General features: G+C 38.1%; 1 protein-coding gene across 2 annotated transcripts in view; it reads left to right on the forward strand.

Annotated features, from left to right (window-relative positions):
• The window catches only part of PON3 (paraoxonase 3), a 51,824-nt gene that overhangs the window by 18,165 nt on the left and 6,069 nt on the right, over nt 1–27,590 (forward strand). For both annotated transcript variants that reach the window (XM_007538255.3, XM_016194859.2), the window contains exons 3-5: nt 13,690–13,745; nt 19,117–19,282; nt 25,738–25,864. In XM_007538255.3, the coding sequence (XP_007538317.2) occupies nt 13,690–13,745; nt 19,117–19,282; nt 25,738–25,864 (349 nt within the window). The remainder of the gene's footprint in view (nt 1–13,689; nt 13,746–19,116; nt 19,283–25,737; nt 25,865–27,590) is intronic.

The raw sequence follows: 27,590 nt of genomic DNA on the forward strand, positions 1-27,590 counted from the left end.
TGCCTAGTCCCCTAGGACCTCACCTATCTAGGATCTGTAACTTTGCTAGAGAAAGCACCATCTTAAATGGAAATAGGTAGTCCCATGTGCTAGGAAAGGTCTAACCAGATTTGGGGGGCTAGAAGATTGACATCTCTGGCTTGGCATCTCTGAAAAGGCAGTGGCAGCATAATGTGGCGTGGTGGCACTCGTTGCAGGGATTTAGTTGAGGTCAGCAGAGACAGTATTACAAGGTAAGGGGGATCTAGAGGAGAAACATTAAGAAATATAAGCTTTGATTAGGTTGGAATCGGTGAATGCAATATTATTTGGTATAATTTGAGTGAAGCATGCAGGGAAGTGAGCCCCACCCCAGAGGTCCCAGGATTGGGAAAAACATAGGCTCTAAAGAGGAAGTGGGAGATTTCTGTGGCCTTAGGGTCCAAGAAGACACTACACAGTTATTTCAATAATCACACTGTTTGGCAATTGGGTTAACTTTGAAAAATCCCCTTGTTAGGATTTGCTGCATCATACATACCATCACCATACTTTATGTCCTTTGACATCATTTGCATATAGCTATGCCACTGATTGCTTTTGTTCTCCCTGGACTAAGCTTTTAAGAGAGTCAACGTATCTAAGACTCAGCCTATGTATTAAAAAGACTCAGTCTGTGCTTTAAAAAGTTTGACATTCAGTCAGTTTTTTCCCCTTTCATATTACTTAGTGATTTATATGACTACAAATTAATAGGAGTATACATAAGAGACCATTCCCACCACCAAAAAACTGTGTCCCATCCCATCCCCCACCCTCCACCCCGCTCCATGGAGCTGAACATCCACCCTCACCCTCCACCTCCACCTCCACCTCCACCTCCACTCGGGGTTTTACTTTGGTGCCCTCCTACAAATTTAGTCAGATCCTGCTTTGAGTTTCCCTTTCTGTTATTCTTTTTTTTTTTTAATTTTTTATTTAAGAAAGGATTAATGAACAAAACCATAAGGTAGGAGGAGTACAACTCCACACAATTCCCACCACCCAATCTCCATAACCCACCCCCTCCCATGATAGCTAGACCCAGGGTCGTTGAGGGTTGCAGAAGGTAGAAGGTCTGGCTTCTGTAATTGCTTCCCTGCTGAACATGGGCGTTGACTGGTCAGTCCATACTCCCAGTCTGCTTCTCTCTTTCCTTGGTAAGGTGTGTCTCTGGGGAAGCTGAGCTCCGGGACACATTGGTGGGGTCTTCAATCCAGGGAAGCCTGGCCAGCATCCTGGTGGCATCTGGAACCTGGTAATTGAAAAGAGAGTTAACATACGAAGCCAAACAAATTGTTGAGAAATCATGGATCCCAAGCTTGGAATAGTGGAGAGGAAGTGTTAGGGAGGTACTCACTGCAAACTCTAGTGTACTTCTGCTTTCAGGTATATATTTTGCAGTAGTTTATGGATACGTGTGAATATAAGCTCTCTCTTCTCACAGAAACTGGTGTATATCTAGGTTATGGGACTTTGTTAGAAAGTGAACCACCTGAGATGAAATAAGAGTGTACTATAAAAGAAAAGGTCTCACCCGAGTAATGAAGCTGAAGGGTTGTCATTCCACACGTGAAGTCTCTGGACACAGTCTGAGGTGAAGCATGTTGAGGTGGCAATCGTTGCGTTGGTTAGGTTGTGATCAGCGGATGCAATATTATTTGGTTTGGATTGGGAGATGCATACGGGAAAGTGGGCCCTATCCAAGGGTTCCAGGACTGGGGGAAGTAGGGGCTCTATAGTGGAGATGTGAGGTTCCTGTTGTCTTAGGGTTCAAAAAGACAATCGATAGTTAATGTTATCATCACATTATTTGGTAATTGGGTTAACTTTGAAAAGTCCTTTTGTTATGGTTTGCTGTACAGTATCCAGTATCTTGTATATAGCTGTGCTATTGGACGCTTCTTTTTTTTAATATTTATTTTATTTATTTATTCCCTTTTGTTGCCCTTGTTGTTTTATTGTTGTAGTTATTATTGTTGTTGTCATTGTTGGATAGGACAGAGAGAAATGGAGAGAGGAGGGGAAGACGGAGAGGAGGAGAGAAAGATAGACACCTGCAGACCTGCTTCACTGCCAGTGAAGCGACTCCCCTGCAGGTGGGGAGCCGGGGTTCAAACCGGGATTCTTTTTTTTTTTTTTTAATTTTTATTTAAGAAAGGATTAGTGAACAAAAGCATAAGGTAGGAGGGGTACAACTCCACACAATTCCCACACCCAATCCCCATAACCCACTCCCTCCCATGGTAGCTTTCCCATTCTCTATCCCTCTGGGAGCATGGACCCAGGGTCGTTGAGGGTTGCAGAAGGTAGAAGGTCTGGCTTCTGTAGTTGCTTCCCCGCTGAACATGGGCATTGACTGGTCGGTCCATACCCCCAGTCTGCCTCTCTCTTTCCCTAGTAGGGTGTGTCTCTGGGGAAGCTGAGCTCCAGGACACATTGGTGGGGTCTTCAATCCAGGGAAGCCTAGCCAGCATCCTGGTGGCATCTGGAACCTGGTGATTGAAAAGAGAGTTAACATATGAAGCCAAACAATTTGTTGAGCAATCATGGATCCCAAGCTTGGAATAGTGGAGAGGAAGTGTTAGGGAGGTACTCACTGCAAACTCTAGTGTAATCCTGCTTTCAGGTATATATTTTGCAGTAGTTTATGGATACGTGTGCACATAAGCTCTCTCTCACAGAAACTGGTGTATATCTAGGTTATGGGACTTTGTTAGAAAGTGAACTACCTGAGATGAAATTAGAGTGTACTATTAAAGGAAAGGTCTCACCCGAGTAATGAAGCTGAAGGGTTGTCATTCCACACGTGAAGTCTCTGGATACAGTCTGAGGTGAAGCATGTTGAGATGGCAATCGTTGCTTTGGTTAGGTTGTGATCGGCGGATGCAATATTATTTGGTTTGGATTGGGAGATGTATACGGGAAAGTGGGCCCTATCCAAGGGTTCCAGGACTGGGGGAAGTAGGGGCTCTATAGTGAAGATGTGAGGTTCCTGCTGTCTTAGGGTTCAAAAAGACAATCAATAGTTAATATTATCATCACATTATTTGTTAATTGGGTTAACTTTGAAAAGTCCCTTTGTTATGGTTTGCTGTACAGTACCCAGTATCTTGTATATAGCTGTGCTATTGGAAGCTTCTAATCTACTTGGTCTAGGCTTTTGAGAGAGTCCGCATATCAAATACATAGCCTATATATTAAAAAGATTCAGTTTGTGTTTTGAGAAACTTTGAGACATACAATTGATTTCCCCCTCTCATATTAATTAACTACTGATTTATATGTCTACATTTTGCTAGGAGTGTACATAAACACCATTCCCACCACCAAAGGACTGTGACCCATCCCTCCCGCCCACTCCCACCACCCACTGGCCCAGGAAGCTACATGTCTACCCCTCACCACTGGGTTTTTACTTTGGTGCCCTACTTACAATTTGATCAGGTCCTGCTTTTAGTTTCCCTTTCAGATCTTCTAAGTCAGCTTCTTTTGATGAGTGGGATCATCCCATACTCATCTTTATCTTTCTGACTTAGTTCACTTAACATAATTCCTTCTATCTCTGTCCAAGATGGGTCAGAGAAGGTGGGTTCATTGTTCTTGATAGCTGCATAGTATTCCATTGTGTATATATACCACAGCTTTCTCAGCCACTCATCTGGTGTTGGGCACCTGGGTTGCTTCCAGGTTTTAGCTATTATGAATTGTGCTGCTATGAACATAGGAGTACACACCTCTTTTTGGTTGGGGGTTATGGAGTCCTTGGGGTATAACCCCAGGAGAGGAATTACAGGATCATATGGAAGGTCCATGTCTAGCCTTCTGAGAGTTTTCCAGACTGCTCTCCACAGAGGCTGTACCAATTTACATTCCCACCAGCAATGTAAAAGGGTTCCTCTGACCCCACATCCTCTCCAGCATTTGTTGCTGCTGTCCTTTTTGATGTATGCCATTCTTACAGGAGTGAAGTGGTATCTTAGTGTTGTCTTAATTTGCATTTCTCTGACAATCAGTGACCTAGAGCAGTTTTTCATATGTTTGTTAGCCTTTTGGATCTCCTCTGTGGTGAATGTTTTGTTCATTTCCTCTGCCCATTTTTGGATGGGGTCATTTGCTTTTTTGCGGCTAAGTTTGTTGAGCTCTTTATATATTTTGGTGATTAGTTTCTTGCCTGATGTCTGGCATGTGAAGATCTTCTCCCATTCTGTGAGGGGTCTCTCTGTTTGTTTAATAGTTTCTTTGGATGTGCAGAAGCTTTTCAATTTGATGTAGTCCCATTGGTTTGTTTTTGCTTTGGTCTTCCTTGCAATTGGGTTTGATTCATCAAAGATGTCCTTGAGGTGTAGGTGGGAAAGTGTTTTACCAATGTTTTCCTCTAAGTATTTGATTGTTTCTGGTCTGACATCTAGATCTTTGATCCATTTAGAGTTGATTTTTGTTTCTGGTGAGATAAAGTGGTTCAATTTCATTCTTCTGCATGTTTCAACCCAGTTTTCCGAGCACCATTTATTGAAGAGATCCTCCTTTTTCCATTTAATACTTTGGGCCCCCTTATCAAAGATTAGATGCCCATAGGTGTTGGGATTTACTTCTCGGCTTTCAATTCTGTTCCACTGGTCTGTGTGCCTATTTTTGTTCCAGTACCATGCTGTTTTGATGATGATGGCTTTATAATATAGTTTAAGGTCTGGGAGTGTGATGCCTCCATTTCTGTTTCTTTTCCTTAAGGTGGTTTTGGCAATTCTAGGTGTTTTCAGGTTCCAGATAAATGATTGTAGTGTTTGTTCTATTCTCTTAAAGTAGCCTGGTGGAACTTTGATGGGTATTGCATTAAATTTGTATATGGCTCTGGGGAGAATATTCATTTTGATGATATTTATTCTTCCAATCCATGAGCATGGGATATCTTTCCATTTCTTGGTATCAGTTTCTATCTCCTTGAGTAGCAACTCATAGTTTTCAGTATACAAGTCTTTCACTTCTTTGGTCAACTTTATTCCTAGGTATTTGATTGATTTTGCTGAAACAGTAAATGGGAGTGATTTCTGGATGTCTTCTTCTTCAGATTTAGTGTTTGCATAAAGAAATGCCACTGATTTTTGTACATTGATTTTGTAGCCTGATACCTTGCTATATTGCCTAATAACTTCCAGTAATTTTCTACTGGATTCTTTAGGTCTTTCTATATATACTATCATATCATCTGCAAATAGTGAGAGCTTGACTTCTTCCCTTCCAGTCTGTATCCCTTTGATTTCTTTCTCTTGCCTGATTGCTATGGCAAGAACTTCCAATACTATGTTGAAGAGTAACGGAGACAGTGGATAGCCCTGTCTAGTCCCCGATCTGAGGGGGAATGCTTTCAGCTTCTGTCCATTGAGTATGATGTTGGCTGTAGGTTTGCTATATATAGACTCCACTATCTTGAGGAATTTCCCATCTATACCCATTTTTTGTAGAGTTTTGAGCATGAATGTGTGTTGGATTTTGTCAAAGGCTTTCTCTGCATCTATGGAGATAATCATGTGGTTTTGGGCTTTGCTTTTATTGATGTGATGAATGACATTGATTGATTTATGGATGTTGAACCAGCCTTGCATTCCTGGGATGAATCCCACTTGGTCATGATGAACAATCTTTTTGATGTGTTGCTATATCCGGTTGGCCAAGATCTTGTTTAATATTTTGGCATCTATGTTCATTAGAGATATTGGTCTGTAGTTTTCCTTTTTTGTTCTGTCCCTATCAGCTTTTGGTATCAGGGTGATGTTGGCTTCATAAAAGGTGGAAGGGAGTATTCCTGTTTCTTAAATCTTATGGAATAGCTTAAGAAGTATGGGTAATAACTGTTTCCTGAACGTTTTGTAGAAATCGTTTGTGAAGCCATCTGGTCCAGGACTTTTGTTGTTGGGGAGATTCTTAATAATGGTTTCAATTTCTTTGTCTGTGATTGGTGCATTTAGATTTTGTAGTTCTTCTTGGTTCAGTTTTGGAAGTGCATAGGTTTCTAGGAATTGTTCCATTTCTTCCAGATTCTCTAGCTTGGTGGAATATAGTTCTTTATAGAAGTTTCGCAGAATTCTCTGGATTTCTGTGGTGTCAGTTGTGATATCTCCTGCATCGTTTACAATTCTACTAATTTGAGTCTTCTCTCTTTTTTGTTTGGTGAGTCTGGATAGGGGTTTGTCAATTTTGTTTAATCTTTCAAAGAACCAACATTTGGCTTCATTGATCTTTTGTATGCTTCTTTTATTTTCGATGTTGTTTATTTCTGCTCTAACTTTAGTGATTTCTGTCCTTCTGGTTGCTTTAGGGTTCCTTTGTTCCTCTTCCTCTAAGTCCTTGAGGTGTGTAGTAAGGTCGTTCATTTGGGCTTCTTCTTGGTGTTTAATATGTGATTGTATGGCTATAAGTTTCCCTCTCAGTACTGCTTTAGCTGTGTCCCAAATATTTTGATAGGTTGTGTCTTCATTTTCATTAGTTTCCAGGAACATTTGAATTTCCTGTTTGAGTGAGTCTCTGACCCAGTGGATCTTAAGGAGCATGTTGTTTAGTTTCCAAATTCTATGTCTTTTAATAATTTTCTGTTTGTTGTTAAAAGTTAGTTTTACTCCACTGTGGTCTGAGAAGATACTTGGGATGATTTCAATGCTCTTGAATTTATTGATGCTGTCTTTGTGGCCTAACATGTGGTCTATCCTTGAGTATGTGTTATGTGGATTTGAAAAGAAGGTGTATTCCAGTTTTTTGGGGTGGAGGAGTCTGAAAATGTCCAAGAGGTCTAGTCTGTCAATCTCTTCATTCAATTCTCTTGTATCTTTATTGGTTCTCTGCTTTGTTGTTCTGTCTAAGTGTGAGAGTGGGGTATTGAAGTCTCCCACTATTATTGTATTACTATTGATGTATTTTTGTAATTCTTTCAGTAGATGCTTAATGTATTTAGATGGTCCCTCGTTGGGTGCATAGATGTTAAAAACCGGGATTCTTATGCCAGTCCTTGTGCTTTGCGCCACCTGCGCTTAACCCGCTGCGCTACAGCCTGACTCCCGCTATTGGATGCTTCTAATCTACATGGTCTAGGCTTTTGAGAGAGTCCACATATCAAATACACAGCCTATATATTAAAAGGATTCAATCTGTGTTTTGAGAAACTTTGAGACATACAACTGATTTTCTCCCACTCATATTAATTAACTACTGATTTATATGTCTACATTTTGCTAGGAGTGTACATACACACCATTCCCACCACCAAAAACTGTGACCCATCCCTCCCGCCCACTCCCACCCCCCACTGGCCCAGGAAGCTACATGTCTACTCCTCACCACTGGGTTTTTACTTTGGTGCCCTACTTACAGTTTGATCAGGTCCTGCTTTTAGTTTCCCTTTCAGATCTTCTTACTCAACTTCTGTTGATGAATGGGATCATCCCATACTCATCTTTATCTTTCTGACTTAGTTCACTTAACATAGTTCCTTCTAGCTCTGTCCAAGATGGGTCAGAGAAGGTGGGTTCATTGTTCTTGATATCTGCATAGTATTCCATTGTGTATATATACCACAGCTTTCTCAGCCACTCATCTGGTGTTGGGCACCTGGGTTGCTTCCAGGTTTTAGCTATTATGAATTGTGCTGCTATGAACATAGGAGTACACACCTCTTTTTGGTTGGGGGTTATGGAGTCCTTGGGGTATAACCCCAGGAGAGGAATTACAGGATCATATGGAAGGTCCATGTCTAGCCTTCTGAGAGTTTTCCAGACTGCTCTCCACAGAGGCTGTACCAATTTACATTCCCACCAGCAATGTAAAAGGGTTCCTCTGACCCCACATCCTCTCCAGCATTTGTTGCTGCTGTCCTTTTTGATGTATGCCATTCTTACAGGAGTGAGGTGGTATCTTAGTGTTGTCTTAATTTGCATTTCTCTGACAATCAGTGACCTAGAGCAGTTTTTCATATGTTTGTTAGCCTTTTGGATCTCCTCTGAGGTGAATGTTTTGTTCATATCCACTGCCCATTTTTGGATGGGGTCATTTGCTTTTTTGGTGCTAAGTTTGCTGAGCTCTTTATATATTTTGGTGATTAGTTTCTTGTCTGATGTCTGGCATGTGAAGATCTTCTCCCATTCTGTGAGGGGTCTCTCTGTTTGTTTAATAGTTTCTTTGGATGTGCAGAAGCTTTTCAGTTTGATGTAGTCCCATTGGTTTGTTTCTGCTTTAGTCTTCCTTGCATTTGGGTTTGATTCATCAAAGGTGTCCTTGAGGTGTAGGTGGGAAAGTGTTTTACCAATGTTTTCCTCTAAGTATTTGATTGTTTCTGGTCTGACATCTAGGTCTTTGATCTATTTGACGTTGATTTTTGTTTCTGGTGAGATAAAGTGGTTCAATTTCATTCTTCTGCATGTTACAACCCAGTTTTCCGAGCACCATTTATTGAAGAGATCCTCCTTTTTCCATTTACTCCTTTGGGCCCTCTTATCAAAGATTAGATGCCCATTGGTGTTGGGATTTATTTCTGGGCTCTCAATTCTGTTCCACTGGTCTGTGTGCCTATTTTTGTTCCAGTACCATGCTGTTTTGATGATGATGGCTTTATAATATAGTTTAAGGTCTGTGAGTGTGATGCCTCCATTTCTGTTTCTTTTCCTCAAGATGGTTTTGGCAATTCTAGGTGTTTTCAGGTTCCAGATAAATGATTGTAGTGTTTGTTCTGTTCTCTTAAAGAAGCTTGGTGGAACTTTGATGGGTATTGCATTAAATTTGTATATGGCTCTGGGGAGAATATTCATTTTGATGATATTTATTCTTCCAATCCATGAGAATGGGATATCTTTCCATTTCTTGGTAACAGTTTCTATTTCCTTGAGTAGTGACTTATAGTTTTCAGCATACAAATCTTTCACTTCTTTGGTCAACTTTATTCCTAGGTATTTGATTGATTTTGCTGAGACAGTAAATGGGAGTGATTTCTGGATGTCTTCTTCTTCAGATTTAGTGTTTGCATAAAGAAATGCCACTGATTTTTGTACATTGATTTTGTAGCCTGATACCTTGCTATATTGCCTAATAACTTCCAGTAATTTTCTACTGGATTCTTTAGGTCTTTCTATATATACTATCATATCATCTGCAAATAGTGAGAGCATGACTTCTTCCCTTCCAATCTGTATTCCTTTGATTTCTTTCTCTTGCCTGATTGCTATGGCAAGAACTTCCAATACTATGTTGAAGAGTAACGGAGACAGTGGACAGCCCTGTCTAGTCCCCGATCTGACGCGGAATGCTTTCAGCTTCTGTCCATTGAGTATGATGTTGGCTGTAGGTTTGCTATATATAGACTCCACTATCTTGAGGAATTTCCCATCTATTCCCATTTTTTGTAGAGTTTTGAGCATGAATGGGTGTTGGATTTTGTCAAAGGCTTTCTCTGCATCTATTGAGATAATCATGTGGTTTTTGGCTTTGCTTTTATTGATGTGGTGAATGACATTGATTGACTTACGGATGTTGAACCAGCCTTGCATTCCTGGGATGAATCCCACTTGGTCATGATGAACAATCTTTTTGATGTGTTGCTGTATCCGGTTGGCCAAGATCTTGTTTAATATTTCCTGCCATATATTTTTAATACATTGGTCACACTTGCCTGGATTGACTTGTATCTAAGTGAGTAATATGAGTTCCTAGTTGTACATTTTAACTGTTTATTTATGTTTATATTTATTTATTTACCTCAATCCTGAGGTGAAGCAAGTCAGCTGGTAATACTTTTTTTGTTGCTAAGAATTTGGCTATGATTTATCTGTTCCCCCCAACCCCCACTTACACACAAAGGCTTGGGAGCACAAGCCAACTAGAGGGCTTTGTAATTATATGTAGATTTTTCACTTAATCATTCACTAGTGATTAAGAGAAGACAGAGAATAGAAGCAGAAGATTAGGACTATAAAATAAGAGAGCTAAGAGAAGACTATGAGAACAGTGACTCAGAAACGAAAATGTTTAGTTCATACAACAGGAACGGACAAACTGAGTACAAATTCTCTCCCCTATTGTCCAGTAGCTAAATCTAGATACTACCAAGCACTGAAATGACAGCCACTGATCTTGGAGAGATGAGCTTTGATGAGAAACCAGAATGCTATCCTTAGTCTTTTCCCAACCCAGGAAATGTGCTTGGCTACTTAATTCCAGTTTAGAGCCAGCTGTCAACAAGTAAGGCTTTTTGAGATAGGAAAATTTCCTCCCCATCCCTTTTCAAGCCACTGGCAACACAAATCTGTGCTCACTTTTGGTTTAGTGAATTTCTGAAGAAACCCTGATTGCATTTTGTTGAGTTTTTAGGTGATTTTTTTTTCTAGTTTATTCTTTTTTTTTCTTTTTTCTTTTTTTTTATTTAAGAAATTATTAATTAACAAAACCATAGGGTAGGAGGTGTACAATTCCACACAATTCCCACCACCCATTCTCCATATCCCACCCCCTCCCCTGATAGCTTTCCCATTCTCTGTCCCTCTGGGAGCATGGACCCAGGGTCATTGTGGGTTGCAGAAGGTAGAAGGTCTGGCTTTTGTAATTGCTTCCCCGCTGAACATGGGTGTTGACTGGTCGGTCCATACTCCCAGTCTACCTCTCTCTTTCCCTAGTAGGTTGGGTCTCTGGGGAATATAAATCACTAGTTAATTAATATGAGAGGGGGAAAATTGATTGTATGTCTCGAAGTTTTTCAAGACACAAATTGAATCTTTTCAATATATAGGCTGTGTAATTGATATGCAGACTCTCTCAAAAGCCTAGATCAAGTAGATCAGAATCAACCAATAGCACAGATATATACAAGATACTAGGTACTGTACAGCAAACCCTAACAAAGGGTCTTTTCAAGGTTAACCCAATTACCAAATATTGTGATGATAACATTAACTATCGATTGTCTTTTTGAACCCTAAGACAGCAGGAACCTCACATCTCCACTATTAAGCCTCTACTTCCCCCAGTTCTGGAACCATTGGATAAGGCCCACTTTCCAGTACGCCTCTCCCAATCCATATCAAATAATATTACATCTGCCGATCACAACCTAACCAACACAACGATTGCCACCTCAACATGCTTCACTTCAGACTGTGTCCAGAGACTACAATGTGGAATGACAACCCTTCAGCTTCATTACTCGGGTGAGACCTTTCCTTTCATAGTATACTCTAATTCCATCTCAGGTGCTTCACTTTCTAACAAAGTCCCAAAACCTAGATATACACCAGTTTCTGTGAGAGAGAGCATATGTTCACACGTATCCGTAAACTACTGCAAAATATATACCTGAAAGCAGAAGTACAGAGTTTTCTAGTTTATTCTATGGATCTGAAATGGCTTCTACATCATAGCCACACCTCCAAAAGTTTCTTCACTTTGGTTATTTTGAAAAGTTTTAAGCAAAGGAGTAACAAAAATCAACTTTGTAATTTAAAAATATGATTATCAGTGATTCAGGAATGATTACAGGGGAACAGTGCTGAACTATTAGGAAAGCATCATATAAATTCAAGAGAGAAGTCTAGAACTTAAACAACTGGTGAAAAATTGGACTTAGAGAATAAAGAAAAGGAATACATTAAGGCCACTCCAACATTCATGATTTGGGTTCCAACTTGTGGAATGGGAGTATCATCCATATAAATTAAAGTATGGAAAATGGAGCAGATTCAAGGAGGGAATGTTCAGTTCAGTTTGAAACCTAATAAATATAACACCTCAAAAAGTCCAGTAGGAAAATCTAATATACAGATGAATGCAGAGGTCTGGAACTAAAGAGTAAGGTTTTGGCTTGATTTAGGGATTGAAGTTCAAGGAAGGCATGTGAGTGCAAGTTATGGTACTGGAGTAGATTGTGCAAGTAGAATGGATGTCCTGCCCTGACATGCAGCTAAGAAAACACAGAGTTGGAGGATATCCATGTTAAGAATAGAAGTGAAGGGGAGATTAGGGCAAAAGAAACAAAACAAGAGACTGGAAGAACATTCCCAAAATAACCTATCTGTGTTTGACGTGATTTTTCTGAATCACTTTATTGTATTCTCTGAATTCTTCCAATTCTGTGTTACACCTTGGAGAAGAGCACTAAATATTTCAAGCTATCAAGACAGCATTTATTGTGAAATCTTGATTAATCTGAATGTTTGAAAAATGGAACATTTTGATTTAATTTTTAGATAGTAGTTGGTAATAGTTTCAACTTTCACAAAATGAATATGATTAATCCTTTGCTCTCTAGTTTTCCATACTTATTTCTCATTATTTTATTAACTCAGATTTGAATTTTCCTTGACTTTATCACCACTTTCCTTTCTACCTACTTCCCTGACCTCCTCTAATTAATTCTTACACTCTAGTAAACTGCTACACCAGGTAACCACTTTCCTATGTGCCCCAATTACTACAGTTGTATAGTAAAGCACCACATATTTTTGTGTCTTAAAGTAACATTGATTACTCTTCCATTTTAAATTGAATTTGCAGTTCTGCCTGTGCTCAGTGGGGACTATTCATTTCTATACTGTTTGCATCAGCTAGTGTGTTTCAAAGACTGAGAACTGTAAGTCGTATGGGACTTTTCTGGCGTAGTTTTCTCCTTCCTTTCTGTGTTCTTACATTATGCTAAGGGATTCTGAGCTACAATGTTCACCCAGGTTCATGGAAATAGGTACCTTCCTTCTTAATATATAAGTATAAACATCACATTTTCAGAGTAACATGCCTGTGCTACTACCATATTTGCAAAATACAGTTTACTATACTACATAACAATTGCCTTCACACCCATTTCAATCTTTGTTTCTACTGGAAACCATATGAACACTCTACTCATTCTGTTTTCAATTATAATTTTATTTTATGTGTCTTTTTCCACAGGAAAAAATACATAGACCAACTATCTATGTGAAAGAGCTGAGTGTACTCTTTCAAATAATTTTTATTCCATGGACCATCCTAAGATTTTTTGTTTTTATGATAGAGAATTATTGCTTGGCTTGGAAAAAAATAGTTAACGTGGATAGTGCACTTTCTTTGCTATGCACAAATGCAAGTTGTAACTTGGTCCTCACCACAGTGGATTACGCTTTGGTGTTCTAGTGTCTCCCTCACCCTTCTCTATCTCTATCTCAAAATTCAGTCCAGAGAAGTGAAACCCAGTTGATCATCACCACTACAACAACAGAGAACAATTCCTCAGTAATTCCAATTTTATTGGATAATGATAGATTTGTAGGTCTTAACAACAGGTTGAAGAAGAGAAATGTTTGGCTGACAGGTCTTCACAAGAATGACTTTCCAAATGCTGTCCCTAGATGGGTGATCAGTCTTCTATGGAGAGTAGAGGTGAAACTTTAAGGACATACTCTGAAAGTTTTCATTTAAAGAATATATCTAGTATAAAATTTATTGTATAGTTATTTTTCTCCTTAAAATGTAGTATTATCAGAATATTTGTATTTTATCATTGCATGCCTATGGGATCCCCCAAAATTAATATAATTTTCTAATAGTTGAAATAAATCAAAATAGCTTCTAAAATAACTTTAAAGCTTGGACCATGAGATTTATTTTTAAGCCTTGATGCATGTATCTTTCTGATTAAAGAATCACCACCAATCACTTCTTTTGCAGAAGCTGGTTCTGAAGATATTGATATACTTCCTAGTGGGCTTGCTTTTATCTCTACTGTAAGTATTTTCCATGTCCCTCAAATGCTCATGTCAATAAATGTACATTAATGTCATCTACTATTGCTAACAGATGGACTTCTGTACACTCATCTCACAAGCAGGTGAATGAATAAGAAAAAATAAACACGAAAACCAAACAATGTATTTGTATGACTACTCAGAGCACCATGGGAATGCCCAGGCTTGCCTGCCCCATATTGGACAGCTGTGTACTTAGTAAGATCTCGAAAATGCATATTGATTTGTTTTAATCTTAGATCAGTCTCTAGATATGTCCTGTTGCTGTCCACACCATCATTGCCCTTTTAGGCTAGGTCTTAGCTTTTTATCACCATCTCTTCACTATCATACCTTCTTGCATGCTTGACTCTGTTTGCAGCTTAGTGAGTATTTGTGGGTCAAATGTTAGCCATGCCATAAAAAGCCTAAACATTTCCTATTTGGGCTTCCCTACCATTACTTCTGTATATTTTGGAGAGAACTAGAGGACGACCTACATTTTGTTCCTAATACCTCTTTCACAGGTTTGAGGTAAGGGACTGAATCTGAGCACATTAAATATGCATGGTGTAAAGATATTGGAAAATAGCTATTAAACTATTTGCAATTTTGATCGGGGCCTAATATTCTAAAAAAAAAACCCACAGATTTATTATAATTTCTTTTACTACTGTGCCTTTCAATTCTGGATTTAAGATGGGGCTAAGGATTGAGCATTGGATCTTTGGTGCATGTGAATCTATTCTGTTACTGTTGGTGCTATCCATCTGGTCCTTTAACTACATTTTAAATGTGAACTCTGCTTGTGGAAATTGCATGTTTAATTCTCCATTTTGGGCAATATTATACTACCCATCACCATCAATTTTTTAATTTACATTTTTGGTCAAAAAAGGGGCAAAATAATAAATTTAAATAACCTGTATATTCAAGGTCTCCTTTGAAATTTACATGTTTAGGGGGTGGCATGTGGGGGGTATATAGGATGGATTTTACTTCTTTAGATTTCCTCTGAAAGAATAGATTAAAACAAAGTTCTCTAGAAAAGCTTTTTGGGACTGCTAAGAACCTAAGTTCAACCTTCCTGCCCCTTGCTCAGTGCTTTGTTATCTTTCCTCCTCTTCTTTCTATCTGTCTCTCTCTCTCTCACACACACACTCTTACTCTCTCTTTCATTTTTTATATAAAATGTTGTTATTGAACCTTGAAGCCTTAGTGAATGACAAAAAGAAGAAGAGGAGGAAGAAGAAGGAGGAGGAGGAGGAGAGGGAGAGAGAGAGGGAGAGGGAGAGGGAGAGGGAGAGGGAGAGGGAGAGGGAGAAGAAGAAGAAGAAGAAGAAGAAGAAGAAGAAGAAGAAGAAGAAGAAGAAGAAGAAGAAGAAGAAGAAGAAGAAGAAGAAGAAGAAGAAGAAGAAGAAGAAGGAGAAAGAAGACATGCTGGGAGTGTGGATTGACCTGCCAATGCCCATGTTCAGTGGGGAAGCAATTACAGAAGCTAGACCTTTCATGACCCTGGGTCCATATTCCCAGAGGGTTAAAGAATAAGAAAGCTATCAGGGGAGGGGATGGGATACGGAGATCTGGTGGTGGGTACTGTGTGGAGTTGTACCCCTCTTATCCTATGGTTCTGTCAATGCTTCCATTTTATAAATAAAAAGTTCAATTTTCATTTAAAAAATAAAATATAAAAGAAGAAGGAAAAGGAGGAGAAGGAGAAGAAGCAGCAGCAGCTAAGGGCAATATTCTTTGCTTATTTATTTTTAATAATCTTTTTGCATTGTAATGAATTCAGCTTCTTTATCTTCCTGGATTCTCATATTTTCTTGTTATGTTCACTTATGTTTAGAAGCCACTGATTTAGAGAATCGTCCCATTTCATATATACTCTTTTTATTATGTATCTTTTCTCTTTTGGATAGAGACAGAGAGAAACTGATATGGAAGACAAAAGGAGAGAAGTGAGAGAGACACCTGCAGCAAGCTCATGAAGCATGTCCCCTACAGGTGGAGACCAGGAGCTTGAACCTGGGTTCTTGTTTAGTGTAATGTGTTTGCACAGCCATGTGTCACTTCCCTCATAGAAACTTTTAGTTTATTCAAAGTGTTTAACAGTTGTTTGCTTCCTTACACTGGGATTTCCCATTCTTACCAGCTGCAAGATTAGCCCCTTCTGTACCGGGCAACTATTAGTTTTCCATGAAGCATCACTGTAGTGATATTTGATAACCTCAGGAAAACTTTCCATGACACTTTCTGCAGACAGTGCCTTCCCAGGATTTTTTTTTTAATTTTTTTTATTTAAGAAAGGATTAATTAACAAAACCATAGTGTAGGAGGGGTACAACTCCACACAATTCTCACCGCCCAATCTCCATATCCCACCCCCTCCCCAGTAGCTTTCCCATTCTCTATCCCTCTGGGAGCATGGACCCAGGGTCATTGAGGGTTGCAGAAGGTAGAAGGTCTGGCTTCTGTAATTGCTTCCCCGCTGAACATGGGCATTGACTGGTCGGTCCATACTCCCAGTCTGCCTCTCTCTTTCCCTAGTAGGGTGGGTCTCTGGGGAAGCTGAGCTCCAGGACACATTGGTGGGGTCTTCAATCTAGGGACGCCTGGCTAGCATCATGATGGCATCCTTCCCAGGCTTTCTTGTGTCTCCTGTCTGCCACACTATTCTTTTTTTTTTTTTTAAATATTTATTTTATTTATTTATTCCCTTTTGTTGCCCTTGTTGTTTTATTGTTGTAGTTATTATTGTTGTTGTTGTTGGATAGGACAGAGAGAAATGGAGAGAGAAGGGGAAGACAGAGAGGAGGAGAGAAAGATAGACACCTGCAGACCTGCTTCACCGTCTGTGAAGGGACTCCCCTGCAGGTGGGGAGCCGGGGTTCAAACCGGGATCCTTATGCCGGTCCTTGTGCTTTGCGCCACCTGCGCTTAACCCACTGCGCTACAGCCCGACTCCCCCTGCCACACTATTCTTGTGTCAGACTCCTGTCTGCCACACTATTCCTCTTTGAAGCCAGGACTTTGGAGTGTGCATTCCCTGCACAACACCTAGAAAAATATCTGACATACACAACTGACTAACAATCTGCAAGTACATAGGCTGGTGATAGAGGGTAGTGTAAGATTTCAACACACATCCCTGTAGTCAGAGTCTGCTGATGAAAATAAGATGCCTATACCTCCGGGTGACTCTTACCATTTTCAGTGAATATTAGTATCAAAAGAATTGCTGGCAATCAGTTTGCACAAATATCTACCAATTGTCTTAACTAGAATGTAGATGGCCATGAAGTATTTCATTTTCCATCTTCCTTCTTTTCTTTCTATTTTTTTTTTTTTTTGCCACTAGGGTTATTGCTGGGGTTCCACTCCTTTCTCTTTTCTTCTTTTCTTTTTTTCTTACTTTCCTTTTCCTTTTCTCTCTCATTTTCTTTTCTTTCTTTTCTCTACTAGGTGCACCATCTCCTAGTTCTGACATGGTTATTTCTTTCAGCCAAGTTAAAGTGCAATACTCCACTCAATTTACCTATTATATAATTATTATATTTATTATATTATAATTTCTAGAAGTGATATAATTTGCAAAGACAATAACAGGAGAAAAATATCAAATAAATTGAAGTAGGAGTAGAGCTAACTTAAGAACAGAGAAAAAAATGCCATCCTTTGAAAAGATACTTAAGAAGAACCATTAACAAACCTGAAGAAGTGGTCAGGTGGTGGTGCACCTGGCTGAGCACACAGGGTCCAATGGAAGCTTGACAAACAGTGAAGCAATGCTGCAGGTGTCTCTCATTTTTCTCCCTCTCTACCTCTCCCCTCAATTTCTCTTTCTCTCTATCAAATAAATAAATAAATAATATAAAATAAAACCAAAGAATCACAATGATAAAACTTGTTGTTCAAAGCTTAAGATTGATTTCCCCAGAATGAAGTGGGGCTAGGGGGAGGACTAAGAATAATGCAAGTGTATTTGTGTGGTATTTGTTTATTAAATATTTTATTTATTTATGAGGAGGATAGGAGAAGATATAGATAGACAGATGATAGATAGATACATAGATAGATATATCGATACATAGATATATATATACAGAGAGAACCAGATATCAGTCTGGTACACGTGTTGCTGGAGACCCAATTCAGGACTTTATGCTTGAGAATCCAGCATTTATCTACCACCTCTTGGACTACATTGTGTGGTATTTATAAAAAGGAGAAAGAGAGAGAGAGAGAAGAAATGAAAAGAGAAGAGGAGGGGAGGGGAGGGCAAGGAAGGGGAGAAAGGAAGGGAAGAAAAGGGAAGGAGAGGGGAGGGGAGGGAAAAGGAGGGGAGGAAGCCAGGCTGTGGCATACCTGGTTAAGTGCTCGCATTACAGTGTGCAGTGACCCAGGCTCAATGGGTGTGTCTCTGTCTCTCTCCCTGTGTATTTTATCCTCCTCTCTTAATTTGTCCGTCTCTATTAATGATAAACAAAAATACTTTTAAAAAAGAGAGGAGAGAAGGGAGGTAGAGTAGGAAGAATTGAGTATAAATGGGAAAAAATGAAATGTACAAGATTTTTGATAATAATAAATATCAGTGATGAGGTAGGGAAATGGAGAGAGAGAATATAGGTGGAGCTTTGTAATTTATGTAGAATAAATCAACCCCAAAGTTCTGTGCAAAAATCTGGGTACAACAAAAGCCTAGTACATTCAGGATAATGATAATGGTTGGCAAAATAAAAATTGATCCAGTACAAGAAGCCACTATTCAAGTTAGTGAATTAAATTTTTTAAAGGTTTGGAGAAAATAATTGATGTCCAAGTTTTCAGACATAGCTATTGGAACAAAATGGATCAGAAATAGTTAACTCTATGGAACTTTTTTGCACAGTGCTAATTCTTGGTTAACTCTACAATTTATCATTAGATAGTATAAGGATGTTAACCATCCTGTGAAACACATGGCACTTTTCTCTGTTTTTAGGAAAGTTAGTTACAAGTTATCATGACTGGAAAGAATCTTAGCAATCAAACATCTTAACATCCTCAGTTTATAAGTGATGAGCCTGAGGCACAGGCCGTCAAAGAATTCAGACAAAGTAACGTAACCCAGTTGCTTGCATCATACGTTTTGATTTAATACTTTATTTTTATATTAAAAACTAAATATGCATCATTTCCAAGTTCCCATCCCCATTCTCAAAGACTAAAGTGACACCAGAAATTACTCAGACCAGATAGTGGTAATAGTTGACAGTGAAAAATCCCAGAGTACTGAACACTATTGTTAAGATTTGAGATTTCCTTATAAATACACTGTTCTATGATGTATTCATGTGTGTATATTCTTGACTATTTTCTATTTTCTAAGGGATTAAAATATCCAGGCTTGCCAAAATCTGTACCAGATGAACCAGGATATATCTTCTTGATGGACATGAATGAGAAAAACCCACAGGCCCAGGCACTAGACATCAGTGATGGTTTTGACAAAGCCTCATTTAATCCACATGGGATTAGTACTTTCATTGACAAAGGTAAAACCTAAATATTTAAGAAAGAAGGGATAAGAAATAAATGTATACTCTTCATTTCAGTGACTCAGTATGTATATGAGAGGTAGAAGATGTTATCTAAACATAATGGTATGTATTTTAAGGTAATAAATGTGTATTGAAGCATTTTTAAATATCACATTAAAGAAAAGAGACTTTTACTCCTCCTCTTACTCATAATTCCTCTTACTTTAATTTAATTATCACAACTAGCTCAAATATTGGTCTCAAAAATTTAATTATAGTCTCCAGAACCTCTAAGAGTAATTGTGGCACTTAAGAATAGAACACAGGTTGGGGAGGGGAAAGAATAAACGTCCAAGAAGGATGACAGAGGACCTAGTGGGGATTTTATTGTTATATGGAAAACTGGGAAATGTTATGCATGTAAAAACTATTGTATTTACTGTCAAATGTAAAGCATTAATTCCCCAATAAAGAAATTTAAGAAAATAGATAAGAAATGGAACAGGATGACAGAACTATGTGCCAACTTTCATTTATCTGTGTGCTTAAGAAACATGCAAGCATTTGAGAAATTGATTGCACTTGGAGTTTTATAGATTATGGAGCTGACTGGCTAATACTGCATTTCAATTGTGGAGAAGAAAGACTGGGTGAAAAGTAAAATCTCAGAACTTCCCACATACCATCAGTACCTCATAACTGCCAGAGCTGTACTGTGGACCTATAGTTCTACAGTAAAAAATGAAGATAATGGACTGTAAACTTCAGGCTAAATGAAAAATAACCAGGGAGTCGGGCTGTAGCACAGCGGGTTAAGTGCAGGTGGCGCAAAGCACAAGGACCGGCATAAGGATCCGGGTTCGAACCCCGGCTCCCCACCTGCAGGGGAGTCGCTTCACAGGCGGTGAAGTAGGTCTGCAGGTGTCTATCTTTCTCCCCTCCTCTCTCCGTTTCTCTCTGTCTTATCCAACAACAACAACAATAATAACTACAACAATTCTTCTTCTAGCGTTTGCCACTACAACAATAAAAAAACAACAAGGGCAATAAAAGGGAATAAATAAATTAAATAAATATTAAAAAAAGAAAAATAACCAATAACATTACTCTTAATGAAAAGTGATATTTCATCTTCCTGAAATATAAAAATAAATCAAGTTCAAACTGGTTTTGACAAACAAAAGAGAATATAATACAAGGGAGCCGGGCAGGGCATAAGGTTCCAGGTTCGAGCCCCGGGCTCCCCACCTGCAGGAAGTCGCTTCACAGGTGGTGAAGCAGGTCTACAGGTGTCTATCTTTCCCCCTCTCTGTCTTCCCCTCCTCTCTCCATTCTTTCTGTCCTATCCAAAAACGAAGACAGACGACAATAATAACTACAACAATAAAACAAGGGCAACAAAAAGGGAATAAATAAATACTTTAAAAAAGAATATAACACAAAAAGAAAATAAATTAGACTTCATCAAAATTTGAGAATTCAAAAGACACCATTAAGAAAGTAGAAAAACAATATAGAATGAGAAGTATCTGAAAATCATATATCTGATAAGAGACTTTTATCTAGAATATATAAATCTTTTTTTCTTTCCTATTTTTCCTTTATTTATTAGTGATTTAATAAGATTTAAGATTGCGGGAAAAGAGGGGTACAATCCATCCAATCCCCACCACCAGAGTTCCATATCCCCTCCCTTCCATATTCTTTCTCCCTCTGGGTGTATGGACCAAAATTATTATTATTGTTGTTGTTGTTTGCCTCCAGGGTTATCACTGAGGCTCAGTGCCTGCACCATGAATCCACTGCTCCTGGAGGCCATACCCCCCACCCCCGCCTCCGTTGCCCTTGTTATAGGACCAAAATTCTTTATGGGGAGCAGAAGGTGGGAGGTCTGGCTTCTGTAATTGCTTCTCTGCTGGACATGGTGTTGACAGGTGAATCCCTAACTTCAGATTGTTTCAATATTTCCCTAGTGGGGTAGGGCTCTGGGGTTTGAGGACACATTGGTGAGGTCGTCTGCCAGAGGAAGTCAGGTTGGCGTCATGGTAGCATTTTCAATTTGGTGGCTAATTTCTCTTTTTCTAATTTCTCTCCTTTATCACTTAAAAACAAACATGCCCTTAGAGGTTAGTTAGGTTAAATATAAACAACTATAGTTACTAAATTTTTTCCTCAAAGATTTGGTGATTTTATGCCCAATTTATTTTTTTAATTTTTTATTTATAAAAAGGAAACATTGACAAAACCATAGGATAATAGGGGTACAACTTCGCACAAATCCTACCACAAGAACTCAAATTCTTTTTTTTTTTTTAACTATTTTTAGTGCTTTTATTTTGCTCTTTTCTTTGATAGGACAGAGAGAAATTGACAGGGAAGGAGGAGAGAAAGAGACTTACAGAACTGTTTCACTATTTGTAAAGCTTCCCTGCTACAGGTGGGGACTGGGTTCTTGTGAATGGTAAGCTGTGAGCTCAACAGGGCACATCACTGCCCAGTGCACCACTTATTTTTCAAGAAGGACCTCAAAAGTACTTTCTTTTTTTCCCCCTGTATGTAGAACAATCCAAGGAGACTTTTGACTTCTGTGCCAAAAAGAAAAAAGGGAAAAATCACACCGGTTTTTACAGGATTCAATTTAGAGGCAGCTTATGTGGGGAACAGTGAGAGGGACCCCCCTTCCTCCTAGAACTACGTATATTGACTGTATCATATCATATTACATCATACCATATCATATCATTCTTCTTTTTACTAAATGTAAATTTTATTTTGGTCTTCATGTGTTATTTGATATTGTTCATAAGTCTATTTTGGGGGTGAGAGGTAAGGGAAAGTAAAAAATTTCCATATAAGTTATGCCTATTTCTTTTTTAAAATTTCTTTATTGGGGGAATAATGTTTTACAGTCAACAGTAAATACAGTAGTTTGCTCATGCATAACATTTATCAGTTTTCCACATAACAGTTTATCAGTTTTCCACATAACAACCCCACTAGGTCCTCTGTCATCCTGTACTCTCCCCCCACGTACACACACACGCCAGAGTCTTTTACTTTGGTACAGTACACCAAAATATAAATAATTCCTACATCTCATCAATGTAAAGGTAGAATAACCCTCTGGATCTTAGAGGCATCTCCATGTAGAGATAAACAAATGGCTAATAAATGCATGAAATTAGAGTCAACATCACTGGCCATTAGAAAAATACAAAATCAAAACCATAGTAACATAACACTTCACACCCATAGAGTGACCATAATAAAAAAATGACAGCAGGGATGGGGAGATATCTCAGTAGCTTGCAATTTGAGGGTCCAGAAACCACAAATTCAATACTTGCAACCATCTAGAGTTGAACAAAACTCTTTCTTTTCCTCCTCTCATTCTCTTTCTTTCACAGTAAATAAATTTTTTTTCCATAAAGGACATACAGTAACTAACTAGCTGAAGGATATAAGGAAATCAGAACTTCCATACTTTTCTAAAAGGACTGGAAAGCAGTTTGGTAGTCCCTCCAAACACTGAGTGTAGTTACCATCTGATCCAAAAATTAAACTTTTTCGTATATTCCAAAGAGAACTGAAAACAGGCCCACACCAAAATTTGTTCATAGCAACCTTACTCCTTACACTTACAAGGTAGAAATCATATAACTTTTCATTAATTGCTGAATGCATAAACAGATAGTGGTATATATATAATAAACTGTTATATCAGATGGTGGAATGCCCAGTAGACTGCACAGATTAAAATGCATACGGTCCTAGATTCAAGCTCCTATCCCCATCTTCAGGGGGAAGCTTTACAAATGGTTAAGTGGTTGTTGCAGGTGACTCTCTCCCCTTCCTATTTATATTGTCTCACCCTTTATCAAGAGGAAAATGAAGGGGGAAAAAGTATGCCCAATGGGAGCAGAGAAATAGTAATGCAGGAGTCAAGCCCTGGCAAATGACCCTGGTAGGAGAAAAGAAAATAATAAGACAATGGAACATTATTTGGTAATACGCAGTAATGAAGTGCTGATCAAAGGTACAACTTTAGACTTTATATGGACTTTATATGTTTTGTGAAAACATTTAATCACTGAAACACACATTATATGATTCCATTGTGTCCATAAGAGGCAAATTCGTAAGAAAAAATACATTAGTGGTTAACCAAGGGCTGAGAAAGTAAAGAACAGGAAGTGACTACTAACGTGTGTGGGGTTCTCTTTAGGGGTGAAAAAATTCTCTGGACTAATAAGTGCTGTGGTGGCTCAGCTCTGTGACTGAGAACCACTAATCTGTACAGTTTAAAAAGTGTAAATTTAATGGTATGTGAATTATATCTCAAAAAAGCTGTTCTAATAAACTAAGTATAAGTCATTCACTGTAAGTGCTTTGAGACAATAATTTCCAATTTTATTTTTGCTTGTTTATTCATAATTCTACAATATATTATTTTAAAGTATTTGTGGGTCATGAAGTATATAAGAAATAAAGAACACCACTAAGAGAAATTACATGAAGGGAGTGCTGAATGGGAATATTGAAACACAGAATGCTTTAATAAACAGTTGCTTAATTCTTTTAAATACCTGCTGGAGTTGCAATGTATTGTTAAATATAAGTTTTCTAAAGTGATTTTAATGAATAAAAATAATGTTTAATAGTTATTTCTACCCGCTTATCCAGCAGATCCTAGTTCCACTCCTTTAGTTTGTATCAACACAGATCTGTTAATGTTAAAATAAATTAACACTTTTTAAATGCTTGAATGCTATTTTATTAAGCCAATTAGATATTCCCCTGAAGGCTCATATGTGTGGTTCATTTAACAAGTCCTTCCAAACCATTTGTATACCTTTAGCGTTTGCAAAGCATTTTCATATATAATTAACTTCTCTAAATAAAAACCTAGATTCAACCATGACACATTCTCTTCATATATAATTAACTTCTCTAAATAAAAACCTAGGTTCAACCATGACACATTCTCTTTCTCCACTCCACTCAGTCAATATTAAATACTTATACCTCAAATATCTCTCAACGTTATCTACCTCTCTCCATCTTCACTGCCATCATTTCAGTATAATGCTTGTCCTATCTTCCTTAAATTTTGCAGTGGTCCCTGACTGCCCTTTCCCCCCTTAAACCAGCATAATCCATTATAATAAGCATAAATCTATTTTTATGCAGACTTCATGATGTTGTTCCCATTGTGAAATTCTTCATTTTTATTTGCATTACAGTGAAGACAAGGCCCTAAACCCCTAGAATGTTCTAGTCTCCTAAGCACCACCTTTACACCTTCTGGCATCTAAGTGCTCCTCTCAGTCTCCCTGGACATCACTTTCTCTCTGAATCTTTTAATCTGCCACAGTGGATTTCTGTTAGTTCTACAAAATGATAACTAACTAAGGGTCTTTATATTTGTAGTTCATTCTGCCTGGAACATCTTACCATCATGTCTGATTTATGGTGTTGTGCTTATCATTAAGTTCTCAGCTCCATTCACCTTCTTAGGAAAAGATTTCTGCCATTTTGTTTTAGAAATGAAGCTCATTATTCTCAACATACTTGTTATTTCTTCACAATGAATATCTTCATTTAACACTTATTGGTATGATAATTGTTTTCTATTAAATGTTAAAAGGCGCCAATCTTTTTTCCTCTTCTGCTATTTCTCTATAAGAAGAACATTCTCATCCTAAGATCCAGGTTTAACTTTTGCTGAAGTTGATGCTGTTTTACAAAAAAGGCCCTCTCCACTCTTTTTGTTTGTTTGTTTGTTTGTTTGTTTAATATTTACTCATTTTCTTTCTCTCCTCCCTGTATAGTTCTCTACAACATAATGACCATAAAACATATGTATGATATATTTAATTCATTTTTAAGTTCCCAGAGTCTAAAAGCATATCTGCTACAGAGTAGATGACCTATGAATATGGGTTCAATGAATGAGCCTTATAAGAAAAGCAGGTCAGATTAATTAATTCAGTCAATTTGCAGAGCACTTCTGTTTCTTAATCTTGTGTTGCAAGATTGAGAATTCTTCCCACATATAAAAAAATCTTGGCAAAACCTTATCTTTGTCTCAACTTTCTTGTTGAAGGGCCAGGGTAGGACATCCCATTCATGTTCATGCATCATTGTATGTCTGTTATCTACCTGTTTGGAGGATATGCAAATGAGACTGCAGAGACCATTTCAGAAACATCCGTGCTTGGCTCTGCCAGTTGGTGATGTTGATATTTTTGATACTTCATATATGTTATGAGCCTCAGTTTCCTCCTGGAAACTGAGGCTCAGAAACTGGGGATTCTGGCATATTTCCGACTCACCTATAAAGTGATCTGTGGGGATCAAATGCTATATATGATAAAATCCTTTACAAGTGACTAAATTCTCTGTGAAGTCTAATAATTGATGCAGTAAAAGTAAACTGCTTAGTGATTATGCTTTTATTCCCATCTCAGACCATGCTGTGTATCTTTATGTTGTGAATCATCCCCACATGAAGTCCACCGTGGAGATATTTAAATTTGAAGAAAAACAACGTTCTCTCATACACTTGAAAACTATAACCCATGAACTTCTGGAAAGGTATGGGATTAAAGTATTTTGCATTCTATTTACTTTGCACCTCTGCTGTGTCTTTTGTTTGCTTTGGTTCAACACGCTTGCTTAAACTTCTGTTGTGTAGCAAATTTTCTAAGGCTCTCTAAATGTTCCCATGGTGACAATGCTTAGCACCTCATCATAAATCGCTGTATTCAGTATTGAATATCCTTATATGTGCCAACTTTATGAAAGCACTTTAATTCTATAAAGGTGCTCTACTTGATTTTCAGCTCTAATTCCAGCCTCCATACCACAACAACTCAATACCTACTATTGGGCTTTCTTTCAACACCTACACCAATTTCTAGTTGTCATGGTAGGTTGTATTCAAAGAACCACACCTACTGAGTATTATAGCCAACCTACAACTGGGCCATTTCTTTGTTTAGCGAAAGCTTTAAAGTAGAAGTTTAAAAAGAAAAAAAAAAGACTATGAACATGTAAAAAAAATAATAAAGCACATTTATTATGCACTAAGTGCTAGGCACTATGTCCAAATATTTAATTTAATTCTCACAACAGTAATAGGACTGAATAAACTGAGACCTAGAAAAGTTACATAATTTTTAAGGGGCAGAATTAGAGTGTAAATCTATATCCATCTGAATTCAAAACTGGGCTCTGTTTTGGCAGTTATGGACATCTTTCTACTATAGTGAGAAAAAAAGAATAGTAAGTTTTAATGGGTGCATTACCTGTTTCAATGCTGTAATGGGCCATGAAGATTTTTATTTTTCTATTTTATAAATTTAATTCAAGAGTAAGACAGGTTCCAACATAGTGGAAGTGAATTTTACATGAATTAGAATAGGAAAAGGAAAGGAAGGAAGTTCATCTACTCACCTCTGTTTTCTTTCTCAGCATTATGTATGATTTTCTCTTCATTAAATTCGGGAGGCAGCAAAAGCTGAGTCAAAGGAAGTAAAGGAACTGAAAATTACTGAATTCTTCCTGTGATTTATTATCCAGAGTCTAAACCATAGTAGGAACCAAAGCTGTCATGGTGTGACTAAGAATCTACAAGAAATTTACTTCATTTATGCTTTAGTTTCATCAATAAAATAAGGATTTTTCTCATTGACCTTATCAGCCTATCTATCTCTTAATGAAGAAGATTAATTAAATTATAGCATGACTTTGGGGCCTGGGTGGTAGAGCACTGGAATAAATGCACATAATGCGAAGTGCAGGGACAGGTGCAAGGATCTTGGTTCGAGCTCCAGCTCCCCATATAGGGGAGGAGGAGAATGTCGCTTCGCAAGCAGTACAGCAGGTCTGCAGGTGTATTTTGCTTCCCCTCTCTGTCTTGCCCTCCTCTTTCAATTTCTCTCTGTCCTATAAAACAATACAACAACTATAACAGCTACAAGAACAATGACAATGGAGGAGGAAAGATGGCCTCCAGGAACAAAGGAATTGTAGTGCAGGCACTGAGCCCCAGCACTAACACTGGAGGCAAGGGAAAAAAAATAGCATGACTTCATTGGAAGAGTTCTTCTATAATCATAGTCTTGATTAGAAAGAATAACCCCAAAATGGGAAAATGAAAGACCATTTCCTACATCTAGACAGAGGACAGTAATAGGGACTAAACTGTGATCCTCCCACCAGAAATAGATGTGTTAAAATATTAACTCCCAGCATCAGACAATGTGACTTTATTTACAAATAAGATTATTGCAGATGCAATTAGCTAAAATGAGGTCAT

This window comes from Erinaceus europaeus, chromosome 8 (assembly GCF_950295315.1).
Source record: "Erinaceus europaeus chromosome 8, mEriEur2.1, whole genome shotgun sequence".
NCBI classification, from domain to species: domain Eukaryota; kingdom Metazoa; phylum Chordata; class Mammalia; order Eulipotyphla; family Erinaceidae; genus Erinaceus; species Erinaceus europaeus.